This window comes from Pleurodeles waltl, chromosome 7 (assembly GCF_031143425.1).
Source record: "Pleurodeles waltl isolate 20211129_DDA chromosome 7, aPleWal1.hap1.20221129, whole genome shotgun sequence".
Classification (NCBI taxonomy): Eukaryota; Metazoa; Chordata; class Amphibia; order Caudata; family Salamandridae; genus Pleurodeles; species Pleurodeles waltl.
The window spans coordinates 1252807533-1252822866 of NC_090446.1; the positions used below are offsets into that span (position 1 = coordinate 1252807533).

Sequence of the window (15334 nt, forward strand, 5' to 3'; positions counted from 1 at the left end):
CGGAGTAGTGGTAGAATTCATAGGTGTGAAGTTTTTTATTGAACAAAGTGTGAACATGTGATCCCTTGACCAATAGGGACTTGGGAAGTAGTTTCAGGGAATATAACTTAACAGGACTGCACTGAGAAGAAGCCAGAATTGCGCGTTTTGCCATTGTGCATAAGCATTCTCTCTACTATTCTTGAGGGTTTACCTCTACTCTTTCAAGTTCCTTAAAGACTTTGGGCCTGATTACAACTTTGGAGGAGGTGTTAATCCGTCCCAAATGTGACGGATATACCACCAGCCGTATTACGAGTTCCATAGGATATAATGGACTTGTAACACGGCTGGTGGTATATCTGTCACATTTGGGACGTTTTAACACCTTCCTCCAAAGTTGTAATCAGGCCCTTTGTGTTTTCTGAACGTTGATGCTGAATCCTGATGTCTTGCTGACCGAACTGATGTCCTACTGACGAAGACTTTCTTAGCTTGCCGATCCAGAATGAGGAGAGGTATATGACTTCTAAATGTGACTTGCAATGTATGTTTGCTTTTTCTTTCCACAGTTTTGATAGTGCCATAGCTAGATGTTTTCCAAATTTGTGTTTACTAAATTGTTTTGCATGAAGCCCAACATGCTGATGCTAATCTGGTGTTAGTTAAGGATGGATTCTCACTAATGAAAGTCTGCGATAGGGAATAAAGTTTGATGCTTTTCTTTGCTGAATCTAAATGTATGTGATATAGTTTGCGCAATTGTTCCTGTTATTGATTTGGACTGTAACCTTATAGTGTATAATAGTACAAGCTTTGATTAGATTGCGTTTCTTTCGGCGCTTTGGACAGCCAGTGTTGTTTCTGTACATGTATCATTTGATTTTGAGATTAATTTACGTGACATTAGCATTGTTAATATAGGGAAATAAACATTCTAACTTTTACCAAATGTGTGGTTATTCATGACTGAAAAGTCATGGTGTGTGACTGTTACTGACTCCATTGATTATTAATGCTATTATGATTGATTATTGATGATATTGATTAATTATTGATTATTAATCTGCATGTACTGGAGTTATGGTGGGAACATTTTAATTTGAAGTCAAAAGGTTCATCAACCTATTTGCGTCCCCTTGTAAGTTTACTTATCACGGTCAGACGCGCTAACAAGTATTCAGTCAGATTTCACCTAGGATTTTTACATGTACACAATGACTAAATCACACACAGTCTCTCTCTCCTCTGTGTTTTGAAGGCCTTAGACAAAATGTTGATTAGTTTGAAAAATATTGTGTTTTAAATGTAACCCCTATCAGTCCATACTCCGTCTTTCTGCTGCTCCTTAAGTCCCGTTCATGTCCAGCTTATCATAATGTGTTTTGACAAGATGTCCCAGCATGATTGTTGGGAAATGTGAAGCTCACGCCTCCCAAATCATACTGACCATGCTACACCCCTGGATGTATGATTTCATAGCCTCAAAGCCTTAACTTTTATAACTAGTGCAGTTACTGAGGATATAAACACTTTTGGAACTAGTAGCTCACTACAGGACTGTAAGCAGGGAATTAGCAGCAATATTTTCTGGCAATCTACTTTACTACATATAGCAGTCTTGACTATGGTGTTTATAAAGAAGGGAACAACCGTGAATCAGGAATTCTGAAAAGTATACACCTATGTTTGGTTCCATAATTGTTAATTTTAGTGTGCCTTGTGTGTCTCAGCAGAACCAGTTCCTTGACTTCCATCATTAGTAGCCATGTGAAAATTCATTTTAGATGTGGTGGCCTAGGTTGAAATAGGTGCGCTATTACTCAGAGATTAAAAACTCAGTCATGCCAATGTGTATGGGGAGATAGCATAAACAAAAATCACCAACTGGATAATATACAGTGTGCATATGTTTTTTCAATGTTTAATTGAAATATAGCTTTTAGAAATTAACTGATTTGCTATTTTACTCTTACCTGCATCTGTTGCAGGGAATGTGGAGAACAGAGAGGCCAAAAGTTTCATTGATGATTTCTGGTACAACCCCACCACAGTCTCATTTAGTGGGTCCTTGTTCTTTTCCAGCCAACCTGTGACATTATAATCTACAGTTCCCGCATAGTGAAGGAGTGAAAAATGAGATTCAGCCTTTCCTTTTCCAGCTTTTGGTTTCTGGAAATTGGGTGATTTGCCAAGATGCTGGTCAAATAGCTTGTTCTTGAAGGTTGTATCTGATGCTTTTGGGAACATACATTCTTCTTCAAGAATTGAGAATATCCCCAGTGGCTGAAAATATAAGGTCAAATAAATACAGTTTTAGAAAGTGTTTTCAGTGCTACTCAAGATGTAGAAATCAAATGTTATTTCTTACTCTGGATCACAGAGCTGTAATGATTATTTAGAAGGATTGTAACTATTGAACAGTAAGAAGGTTTTGGCATCTTCTTAACTTTTGATTATTTGGTAGGATTGTATTAAGGAAATTAACATATTGGTTCAAAATAAATAAAAGCTGATTGTATATAAAATACAATAGGAATTTCATGGAATTGCAGTATTTTCAAAATAGGTAATCCTGCAAAGGTATTCTACAAAGTCATTCATCAGTAAATTATTATTTATACAGCCACCATGTAAGAGCTTGTTCTGCAATAAAAATGTTCCTTATAGACAAAGCAGCAAACAAATAGCAGATGCACCAGCAACCAATCCTGCTGTTCTCCATCACATTTGGAGGTCGGGGAAACCCTGGATTTTTACTGGAGAAGCCTCAGCCAGCTCCACCAGTGAAAACCCTTCACCTTGCAGCCAGTTAGTAACTTGCAAGCTAGGCCACGTTGATTGTTGCCTCACCCTTTTTAGGGCAGTTGAATGTCACTGAATTTGCTTTTGAGGCTTGCATTTCTGGCAAGGAAATCAATCAATGGCCCTGATTTGGGAATTTGTTTTACAAAACAGAAGACCATTGTTGATCTCCTTACTTGATTTTGATGTATAAACTTGTGCAAAGCCTCTTGATCTCATAATAACACACACATTTCTTTGAAGTACAGCTAAGAATGGCTACCCATGCATTCTTTTAATATTTTCTATACGTTTAGAGTCTGGTAGGCTTGTTTTAGTTAAATTATCTTACTAACCATTCACATAAGTCATAATACACATCTATAATTTGATGTAACGGTATCTATATTATACTGTTAAATAAATTGAAATTAATCCAAAAACTATGTCAACATAGATTTTGACAAACAGTTTACCTTTTCTATAAGCTGAATGCAGGCTGCCAGGTCCATCCCAAAGTCTATGAACTCCCACTCGATCCCTTCCTTCTTGTACTCCTCTTGCTCCAGGACGAACATGTGGTGGTTGAAGAACTGTTGCAGTTTTTCATTTGTGAAGTTGATGCACAGCTGTTCAAACGTGTTGAACTGAATATAAATTAAATTAAATAAGAAAAAGTTTTAGTCAAGGACTGGGTAAACCACCCATAGATCTGCGCTCATATGTAACATTGCAACTCAGCATGCTAGCAACCCTTACATCAAAGATTTCAAATCCAGCAATGTCCAGCACTCCAATGAAGTATTGCCTTGACTGCCTTGTATCCAGTTGCTGATTTATACGGGTCACCAGCCATGAAAATAATTTTTCATATACCGTTCTTCCTAATGCACCAACAGCATTTTGAACCTGAAAAAATGAAATACAGCAGTGTTCTATTGACTGTGCTCAGATGTATGTATGTTTATGCCATACCAGCGAAAGAATTGTTGTACAATAGCACATTATTTTTGTCCATTGCACTAACAAATAAATATTCACACACATATTATCATTGTGAAATGGTCAAATGACATGGTTATTACCACAGTACAGATTAAATAACTTGAGAAAACACTTCTAATAAAGTCTTAGAGCCCACCGTAGCGGGCTATACTGGCCATTAAAGGCCTGCCCAGTGTTGAAGGCCGAAGCCGAAGCAGAATGTTCTAATAAATAAAACAAAGTTCTCACAGAACCAGAGGGGATTAAAAACACCTCGGGCTCTGTGAGGCCTTTGTTCATAGCTGATGCTGTGAACAAAGAACATTGGAATGTAGATACTCAGGCTTTTACCAGCCAGTAAAAGCCGAGAGCACTCCTTTGCCTCCAATGGAGCTCCAACCATTCCAATGTTCTAATATAGGCTTGGAACAACAAGGGAGTGGGCCTTTAATAGCCGGTAGAGCCCGCTACAGCGGGTTCTAAGGCTATTAGAACATTCTGCCACTCAGGGCAGAATGTTCTATTAAATAAAACAAATTCCTCACGGAGCCCGTGGGGATTAAAATACCCTCGGGCTCCGTGAGGCTTTGTTCACAACTCTTGCTGTGAACAAAGAGAACATTGGAATGTTGGCGCTGCGGGCATTTAGCGGCCAGTAATAGCCCGGAGCACTCCATTGTTTTCAATGGAGCTGCCAACGTTCCAATGTTCTAATTGAGCCATAGACGGAATTCCAGAACCCCTTTACAAAAGAAAACAACCTTTAGTTGCTTTGATTTTATCTCACTGCACTGAGCCCCTTTGTGCTCTGCCTAGAGTTAAATATCTTTGTTTCCATTTGCTCAACTTAAGCACAGCATGGCATACATAATGCATGAGGATTCAATAAGTGTGATGTGGTATTCATTACTATTCTTGAGGGTGGTGATGGGCATCATGATCTAATCAAGGTTTTACATCTCATGAGTCATGGTTGCTCCATATTGTTCAGTGTGGAAGAGACCACGACTCACAAAAAAAGATGGATGAATCGATGCACAGATGGATGGACAGAATATAGGTAGATAAACGCTTGGAAACTACGACAGTGAGACAGCGAATAAATACATTTTGTTAACAGAGTGGGAAAAGCTTCCCAAAGGCAATTCATAATTAAAAGCAACAGATTCTGGCAGTATATTACCTGCTGAACACTTTGACTTCTTGTTACATATTCATTCCCAACTTTCACTCTGGGGTAACACAAGGACTTTACTAGGTCAGCTGAATTCAGGCCCATCAAATAGGCTACTTTGTCTGCATCTGTGAATATTAAATCATATTTGTGTTCAGTAAGGTTACTTTCACACATATCTGGCCCCACTGTAGTACTGGAGTCTGCAACGTTGTGAAGTTTTGTCTCTGTAATTCACCATTATTATCACATTGAAAACGTTTGTATAATTAAACAAAAAAGCGCGAGAAGGGCATATAAATACTACCACCTCTACTATCCCAAAATAAGTCAAAGCATAGAGCTCAAATACACTTCTTGCCAGTCTGACTGAGCGACTGCAGCACAGCTCCGAACCCATTAGCAACATAAGCAAAGATTTGACAGTGAGTGTCTTTCTGGCCATTTTCCTTGAAAAATCAAAAGATCTATCACCTCGTGATATTAAAAATAGTTCTAGAACACTAACCTCTGCGCATGACAGTGGAACAAGTCGCATTAAAAGCAAAGAAGGTGCAAGAGAACTATTAAAATGGAGCACCTTTATTTATACGCTTGAAAATAAGCCATTTTGTTCTTTTTTGGTGGAGAACAGAGTTATATCGGAGCACAGTTGTAATGTGCACAGGAGGAAAGTGTTCGGGCTCCACGAAGGAAACTAGAAGTTCAGTTTAAACAGGAAAATACGTCCCATTTGTGTGCAGTCTACATTGTATATGTGCACATCAGGGTCCTACTGGCTTAATTTAAGCCGGATATTGACCTCGAACAAAACAGAGAAAAGCAAAAAAAAGGGGGAAGAGAAAGACAGTAAAACGGGCATAAATAGACACAGCAAGAACGTGCAAGATTGAAATAAAAGGGCAAGAGTGTGTGGTAGCCGAGTAATGAGACCTGTGGTGAATTCAAGATTATGTAGCCAGGGTATGCGGGACAGCTTTGGGCCCCGGCACTCGTTCCTTTATAAATTAAGCACTGGGCTTGCAGATAGGGATATCTGGAAGTGCCCAAAAAGCTAGACTGACAGGCCAGTGCATACGCTGTTTTTGGCAGATTTTGGGCCTGGTTTATGGTTTGCTGTACCGGTTTTTATTGCTGATTTTCCGATTTAATTACAAGCATTGCCTGCGGCAAACACAAATTCATGCAGTCATGTATAACAGTTACACAGTCTGTCTTTACGAGCTTAAAACTGCCCTAACTTTCAAATGTGGTTCCCTTTTGTAACTATTTAATTCTAATAATGGGGGGCACTTTTCATTTAGTAACAATGCATCTTTTCTGTCCCAGTCTAACCCTGGTGCCTATTACCTAACTGTAAATTACAAATAGGTGAACAAATTGGGAATACCACGAGTAGGTCTGGAGGAAGTGACAGAGTATACAATACAAGCACATGGTGTGCACTCCCACAGACCGCAGCAGATTTACGGAATCATACATCTGTAGAAACTTTGCTCCTCCATTCTTTATCAGTAAAGCAAGAATTTCACCTCGGTAATTCCGAGCAATATAAAGTGACTTCATCAGCATTTTTATTACCTCAAAGAGGAGTACGCCCAGCATATAAAATATGCTCTTTTGAAAGTGCATGGAAAATATTCCCAATTTTGTTTGGGCCATATGTAAGCATTTTGCTCACGTATTGCGTACACTATTTGCAATTTTCAGACTATTTGTGAATCACACCCATAAATTGAAGAGCATTGGCCAAAATGTTCTTCTGAAAAGGGTGGTATTAATATATTTGCAGGATTCACACAGACAAAATAATGGGAAATTAAAACTGACAGTAAGGCACGAGAGGAAAGTAAAACATAACTAGAATAATTAGTGAATTAAGTCAAATACGGTTACATTGCCCCAAGGCAAATTTACTCTTATATTCTTAAAACACTATTGCCTTCTGGAAGAATACTACCTTCAGTGCCATCTGGCTCAGCCTGCTCTTCTCTTGGTTTCTGCTTGAACCTCATGTTTCCCTGGTGCATCACAGCCCCTGTAAGTTTGTAGATCCCTACTTTTTCCTCGTGGTTGAACCCCAATATATCAATTGCTTCCTGTGAAGGAAAATCAATTTTCATGAAAGTATCCACAGGACAAAAGAGTTGTATGGCCGTTGTAGATGCTATACAACTTTAAAACACATGAAATAATGTTTTAATAACGTACCTATAAACTTTGTAAAGTGTTATGTGTTTATTAGCAGTGTTGGTAGCAGTTTCTGTATCGGAAACAATACCCACCTCCGAGTGCTTTCCAAAAAGGGAACAAGAGGAGCATTGCTTTTGTCACTGTCAGATTTGTTTACTTATATTATCAAAGAAGTAGGTGTTCATTAGTACTAGGTTCGAAATGTGTACCCATATCACAAGCACTGACAGAAAGCTGAAAAAGGTATCATTATTTGTCAAATTAGCATCATGTTTATAGAGTACCATTTGATCAAGCACAGATTGATGCTGGGCTTCGTTTTATTACTTTTAAAATGAACATTATAATGGGTGTGTAAATTAATAATTAGAGGTGTTAGTTAACATTAACAAAATAGTATATTTTAATTCAATTGCATTTATTTGAAGACGTTTAAATAATGTATTTCTGTAAATCAACACAATCATATTGTATTTGACTAAACAAATATAGTGTGAAATAAAACAATCATATTCTATTTGACTAAACAAATATAGTGTGAAATAATACTGTGTTTCATCTGCAGACTGTCACATTATTTACATAAGTGCTTGTCGTTTTGTTTACACAGTGGCACATTAATGGAAGAGTTCGAGGTCACAGCAAGCAGAAATATATCCATTCTTTTCCATTTGGTTTGCAACAGCTAATAACTTCAGCATTTGTTGAGAGGGTATTTTTGTTTCGTGACAGCTTGCACTAACGTAGGTTCTATTAAGGATGCACAAATAAAAGATGAACAAATTAATCTTATGTCTTTAAGATAGTGTTGGAAAATGGGTTATTGATAGGGCAGGTAGGTACCTACACCTAGCAACAAGCCACAAACCTCCACAAAAGTACAGTTAGGTCTCAGTAAATTAATCCCAGCTCTACCCTTGGTAGCTTAGCATCGAGCGTCAAGGCTTAACTTAGGAGACAAAGTGTAAAGCATTCAAATATCACAAAACAGTAATTAAATAAAACACAGGAAACAGTTTAAAAATCCAAAACCAATTTATAAAAATAGCTTATATTTTTATCTTTAAAATGACACAAAAACGATTAAAATCGGTTCAGGGGAACCGGAGATATGAATTTTTAAAGTATTATTATTTTCTAGCGCTCAGAAACGAAAAGCGCCAATCGGGTCATCTGGTTGCACCAGGACCGGGGCAAAGTCAAACTTTCAGGCCGACCGCGATGGAGCCCTGCTCGGCTACAAGTCGCGGGAGGCCTCGGTCAAAAAGTTACCTTCTGACTTAGTCTCTTTTTCGATGTTTTTCTTCCCCGGGACGAACCTGCCAGTTGGATCAGACCTCCTGGAGCCCTTGTCCGGATACGCGAAGTCGGTTTCCTCGGTGGTGATTTTTACCTTCGGACTTAGTCGTTTTTTCGAGATGAAAATCCTTCGACCGGGGTAAACCTGGATCTTGATCCGACGTCCGTGGAGCCCTTCTCGGATACGATGGCTGGAAGGTCCCGGTCAACTTTTTACGTTCGGACTTAGTCTTTTTTTCGGATGGTTTTCTTGACCGGGACGAACCACGAAGTCAGGCCGGGTCGCGGTTGAGGCAAGCCGGCTAGAATTTCCGCGTCGAGTCGGTCACTTTATGGAGCTTTTTTCTAAAATTTCTCCAATCTTTTCCAAACTTCTGGGGCTTCACCCAGATGTTCTTTTAAGGTTCTTTTGGGGTCCACAGCTCACCCCAAGGGTCCAGAAGTTCTGTGATGGTCCTTGGGAAGTGCGGACTTCAACTCCCAGAGTGCACCTGGCGCAAACTCCTTTTTGGCCACTGGACAGTGGTCAGCTGGTCACTTTTTCAGGAGTTGGTGCAGGGGACTCTGGTTAGCAATTTTTCACCTGTAGCAAACAGGGAGTCCCTCCTTGAACCAGTGGAAGCCAGGCAAAGTCCTTCTTGTGGTGAAGCCCAAGTGTGCAGCTGGTGCAGTCTTTCTGAGTGCAGGGTCCAGGTGCAGGCCAGGGGTCCAGCAGGGCAGTCCTTCTTCTCCTTGTAGTTCTTTCTTCTTGAAATTTGGTGGGGATCTGAGGCGTGGGTGCAGGTCTGCCAGTTTTATCCTTGCTCCTGGGTGAAAAGCAGGGGGGCCCTGGTCCTCCAATCAGGGACAGGGTCGTCCCCCTGTGATGACCACTTCCTGGGAAGTGTGGCAAAAATCCATCCCAGAAGGCAATAGTCTCTAAAAATCCAAAATGGATGAATCTGATTTTTAGAGGAGAGATCTGGCTGAGCCCACCCACTGGTGTGGCTAAAAATCATAAACACACCCCTCTCCTGCCCTCTCCTAATCTAATCAAGGGGGCACCTAGCTGTCTGGGGTTGCAGGATGTGGGGGTGTTGCTGGGTGCTCCAGATGTCCTTCTCTGCCTTTGAAGACCAGTTTGGCAGCCCTCCCCCTTCCTGCTTCCCCATCTGCTGAGGGGAGATTCTCTCCCCCAAGCACATTCCTTTGTGTAAAGCCAGGCCACTTCACACCTCATAAAAGTGGCCTGGCAGAAGCTGCTGCAGGCTGGCCAATCAGAGCACAGCAGCAAAAACAATGCAGAGCTGAAATTGGCAACTTTTTAGGTAAAGTCTAAACTTTTTACCTGCACTAGTTATATTAAATCCAACAACTGGAAGTTGTGGGATTTATTATAACAATCAATTTGATACCAAATTCTTGGTATGTAACATTTAAGGAGACTTTAAAATTTAAAATAAAGTCTGCCCATTCTAGCCTATGAAGGCCATTTACTTCAATGAGGGAAAAACGAATTTGGCTGTTTTTACCTCACCAGGGCTTATAAATCTATTTTTATAAAGTCCCTGCTTATAGTTACATGGCACCCAGCCCTAGGGGCACATAGGGCACACCTTAGGGGTGACTTATATGTAAAAATAAGGTAGTTTAAGACTTTGGAAGTACCTTTAATTCCAAAGTCGAATTTGCATATAACTTTAATTTAAAAGCAGCCAGCAAGGCAGGCTTGCTTTTAAAATGACACTGGGCACCTCAGCAATGCACCTAGGTGTGCACCACCTATGCTGTGGTCCCTAAACCTACATGCCCTACCATATACTAAGGACTTATAGGTAGGTTTACTTAGCCAATTATAATTAGCCTAATTTGCATATCCATTTTACACAGAGCACAGGCCCTGGGACTGGTTAGCAGTACCCAGGGCACCATCAGAGTCAGGAAAACACCAGCATAAAGTGGAAAATGGGGGCAAAAAGTTATGGGGCCTCTGCAATCAGCCCCAGTTTCTCACACAACCCCCCCCCAGCCCACACGCCCAGGAGACTCAGCCCAACCCTGGGAGAGTCTTCCTGGCTTGTTAGGCGAGGAAGACAGTGAAGAAAACTGGCTGTCCCTTTGCAGGGCCTACTCTGCCTTACATCCCCCTGTCAGGGTCACTCCCTCTGGGTAGTGAAGCCATCCCATCAGTAAAAGGACCCAACTCAAACTGAAACTTCCCTCTAGGGGGGTCTTCCTCCTCTCTCTCTGCTAACTTGGGTAGTGAGGTGCCCACCTCCCCTACTCCAAACTTTGCTAGGGCAACACCTAGCTTACCCAAAGAGGTCACCCAACACTTGAGCAACCCCACCATGACCAATAGGGTCAGGGGGCCTACTTTGCTATTGGCTCTGGGGTCTGCCTCCCAGGCCAAGTACAGTGCTGCCAGGAAGGCTAGCACCCAGCAGAGGCTACTGACAGCTGTCAGTACCCAGAACCACACCCTAAGCTCTCCACTGACAGGTGGCTGAGCTGCTTTAGGGGCATCTTTGGGGTCCTGGCACCCCTCTTGTTGTCTAGAGTGGGGGGCTACCACCTCCTGTGGCAGACACCCTCCTTCCACTCTCCCTTCTGTCAGCGCAGGGGCACCACCTTGCATCTGGACAGCTGCCTGACTACTCAGGACTTCCTTGGGGTCAGGTGAGGCCTCACCAGTGCCAACTCTGGGCTCCCCCCCTACTGGGGCAGAAGGCCTTTGGCTCCCTGGAACTCTCTTTAAGAGTGGCCTACCCTTCCTTTTCTTCTTTCCTTTTCTTGGGGACCCCTGTCTCCTAACTGTAGGGACTGACTCCCCAGGACTTTGGGTTGGGGGGGCGCCCTGGGCGACCACCCCATCTGTGACCAGACTCACCTCTGGGAGGTCATTGCCCAGGATACAATCTAGGGGAAGGTCCGCACTGACTACCACCCTAATCCAGTCAAGGATACCCTCCCTCTCTAAGGGCACTATGGCTATAGGTTTGGAGGTGACCTCCCCTGTGGCTATCCTGACTTTCTTTGTCTTTCCTGGGACATACATGTCTGGGGTCACTAACCGGTCACTCACTACAGTGTGACTGGCACAGGTGTCTCTCAGGCCAGTGGTAGGGATCCCATTCACTTGAATGTGGTGGAAGTGCCTACTCCCACCCTCAGGGATCACCAGCTTACCATCTGGTCCTGTCTCCCAGCACAATGCTAGGAGGACTTCATCATCTAAGGAATCCTCCTCTATGGCTACACTGGACAGCCCAGTGCTAACCACCTTCTTTGGACAGGCTGCATCTCCTCTGAAGTGACCTGTCTGCTGACAGTCAAAGCAAGCCCTACTGTCCAAGAGCTTTTTTAACCCTGGGTCTCCCTGTCTCTGCATGTCAGAGTGGGAGTGGGATTTACTCTCCTCCTTCTTAGGGTTCTGGGGTACAGAGGGAGTCTCTGTGGTGGGCTTACCACCTCCCTCCTTAGGTTTTTGGGGACCTGTCCCCCCCTTCTTGGAGTCTCCCCCCTGGGATTTGACAACCACCCTGGTTCTCAACCACTCATCAGCTGCCTCCCCTAGCTCTCTAGGGTTGGTCAGCTTAGAGTCCACTAGATGCTGGCGTAACCTTTCTTGGATACAATTGGTCAAGATGTGCTCTCTCATGATCAGATTGTATAACCCCTCATAAGTATTTACTTTGTTGCCAATAATCCAGCCCTCTAGTGCCTTTAGTGAGGTGTCCACAAAGTCAACCCAAGACTGGGTACTGACCTTCTGGGTGTCCCTGAACTTCATTCTATATTGCTCTGGGGTCAGACCAAACTTCTTGACTAAGCACCTCTTCATACTAGGGTATGAATCTGCCTCCTCCCCCGTTAAGGTCAGAAGCCTATCCCTCCCTGAGTTGGGGACCAACTCCCACAAAAGGGAACCCCAGTATTGAGGCCTAACCCTTCTCATTTGGAGTGCCCTCTCAAAGGCCCCTAGCCACTTATCTATGTCATCCCCCTCTACATAAGCAGGAACCACCCCCTTGGGTAATCTGGGGCAAACTCCCCCACCCATGGACACCTCAGCTTCTTTATCGCTGCTTCCATCTCTTTTCTCTTTGTATGCCCACTTTTTCTTTTCTAGGGCCAGCTTCTCTGCTTCCAAAGCTATGTAGGCTAGCTGGGCTTCCAGCTCTCTTTCCCTGATGGATGGGTTCTCTCCTCCTGAAAGGACCCTCTTCCTACCACTAGCTTTGGGTCTGCCCCTAGTGACTGTATCCATTGAGGACCGTTCCTCCTCTTCCTCACTTGGGGTCTGATGCCTTCCCTCCCCTGAGTGGTTAGAGTTAGCATCTTCCTCTTTTTCTTCCTCCTCTGGAGCTTCCTCTGTCTCTACCTCTTGTGCCTCAGCCCATGCTGTCAGGGATTTAATCAGGATTTGCTTCCTGAGATCAGGGGTTGCAGGCAACCCCCTCTCAATACACAACCCCCTAAGCTGGACTACTGTCAGTGTGGGTAGGCTAGCCAGATCAAGCTCCATGGTTCCCTAGTTTTGTGTCAACAAAAACTTTTTGCAAAAATTGGAAACAAGAATTTAGAAAAAATTACAAAAATTCAATAATTGAAATTAATCCAAATTAAAAATTAAAAACAATTTTTGCACTAGGACAATTTAAAGGATTTTTAATTTGTTTTACCTAAAACTGTAACGTGATATTGAACACAAGTACAGGATCCCGTCGCTGCTTCCAATTATGTTGGAAAATGGGTTATTGATAGGGCAGGTAGGTACCTACACCTAGCAACAAGCCACAAACCTCCACAAAAGTACAGTTAGGTCTCAGTAAATTAATCCCAGCTCTACCCTTGGTAGCTTAGCATCGAGCGTCAAGGCTTAACTTAGGAGACAAAGTGTAAAGCATTCAAATATCACAAAACAGTAATTAAATAAAACACAGGAAACAGTTTAAAAATCCAAAACCAATTTATAAAAATAGCTTATATTTTTATCTTTAAAATGACACAAAAACGATTAAAATCGGTTCAGGGGAACCGGAGATATGAATTTTTAAAGTATTATTATTTTCTAGCGCTCAGAAACGAAAAGCGCCAATCGGGTCATCTGGTTGCACCAGGACCGGGGCAAAGTCAAACTTTCAGGCCGACCGCGATGGAGCCCTGCTCGGCTACAAGTCGCGGGAGGCCTCGGTCAAAAAGTTACCTTCTGACTTAGTCTCTTTTTCGATGTTTTTCTTCCCCGGGACGAACCTGCCAGTTGGATCCGACCTCCTGGAGCCCTTGTCCGGATACGCGAAGTCGGTTTCCTCGGTGGTGATTTTTACCTTCGGACTTAGTCGTTTTTTCGAGATGAAAATCCTTCGACCGGGGTAAACCTGGATCTTGATCCGACGTCCGTGGAGCCCTTCTCGGATACGATGGCTGGAAGGTCCCGGTCAACTTTTTACGTTCGGACTTAGTCTTTTTTTCGGATGTTTTTCTTGACCGGGACGAACCACGAAGTCAGGCCGGGTCGCGGTTGAGGCAAGCCGGCTAGAATTTCCGCGTCGAGTCGGTCACTTTATGGAGCTTTTTTCTAAAATTTCTCCAATCTTTTCCAAACTTCTGGGGCTTCACCCAGATGTTCTTTTAAGGTTCTTTTGGGGTCCACAGCTCACCCCAAGGGTCCAGAAGTTCTGTGATGGTCCTTGGGAAGTGCGGACTTCAACTCCCAGAGTGCACCTGGCGCAAACTCCTTTTTGGCCACTGGACAGTGGTCAGCTGGTCACTTTTTCAGGAGTTGGTGCAGGGGACTCTGGTTAGCAATTTTTCACCTGTAGCAAACAGGGAGTCCCTCCTTGAACCAGTGGAAGCCAGGCAAAGTCCTTCTTGTGGTGAAGCCCAAGTGTGCAGCTGGTGCAGTCTTTCTGAGTGCAGGGTCCAGGTGCAGGCCAGGGGTCCAGCAGGGCAGTCCTTCTTCTCCTTGTAGTTCTTTCTTCTTGAAATTTGGTGGGGATCTGAGGCGTGGGTGCAGGTCTGCCAGTTTTATCCTTGCTCCTGGGTGAAAAGCAGGGGGGCCCTGGTCCTCCAATCAGGGACAGGGTCGTCCCCCTGTGATGACCACTTCCTGGGAAGTGTGGCAAAAATCCATCCCAGAAGGCAATAGTCTCTAAAAATCCAAAATGGATGAATCTGATTTTTAGAGGAGAGATCTGGCTGAGCCCACCCACTGGTGTGGCTAAAAATCATAAACACACCCCTCTCCTGCCCTCTCCTAATCTAATCAAGGGGGCACCTAGCTGTCTGGGGTTGCAGGATGTGGGGGTGTTGCTGGGTGCTCCAGATGTCCTTCTCTGCCTTTGAAGACCAGTTTGGCAGCCCTCCCCCTTCCTGCTTCCCCATCTGCTGAGGGGAGATTCTCTCCCCCAAGCACATTCCTTTGTGTAAAGCCAGGCCACTTCACACCTCATAAAAGTGGCCTGGCAGAAGCTGCTGCAGGCTGGCCAATCAGAGCACAGCAGCAAAAACAATGCAGAGCTGAAATTGGCAACTTTTTAGGTAAAGTCTAAACTTTTTACCTGCACTAGTTATATTAAATCCAACAACTGGAAGTTGTGGGATTTATTATAACAATCAATTTGATACCAAATTCTTGGTATGTAACATTTAAGGAGACTTTAAAATTTAAAATAAAGTCTGCCCATTCTAGCCTATGAAGGCCATTTACTTCAATGAGGGAAAAACGAATTTGGCTGTTTTTACCTCACCAGGGCTTATAAATCTATTTTTATAAAGTCCCTGCTTATAGTTACATGGCACCCAGCCCTAGGGGCACATAGGGCACACCTTAGGGGTGACTTATATGTAAAAATAAGGTAGTTTAAGACTTTGGAAGTACCTTTAATTCCAAAGTCGAATTTGCATATAACTTTAATTTAAAAGCAGCCAGCAAGGCAG

General features: G+C 43.1%; 1 protein-coding gene across 1 annotated transcript in view; it reads right to left on the bottom strand.

Annotated features, from left to right (window-relative positions):
- The window catches only part of LOC138246138 (myosin-4-like), a 167083-nt gene that overhangs the window by 85989 nt on the left and 65760 nt on the right, over positions 1 to 15334 (bottom strand). The window contains exons 11-15 of the mRNA XM_069200409.1: positions 6882 to 7020; positions 4931 to 5049; positions 3523 to 3672; positions 3240 to 3410; positions 1956 to 2265 (exon numbers count right to left, since the gene is read on the bottom strand). Of these exons, the coding sequence (XP_069056510.1) occupies positions 1956 to 2265; positions 3240 to 3410; positions 3523 to 3672; positions 4931 to 5049; positions 6882 to 7020 (889 nt within the window). The remainder of the gene's footprint in view (positions 1 to 1955; positions 2266 to 3239; positions 3411 to 3522; positions 3673 to 4930; positions 5050 to 6881; positions 7021 to 15334) is intronic.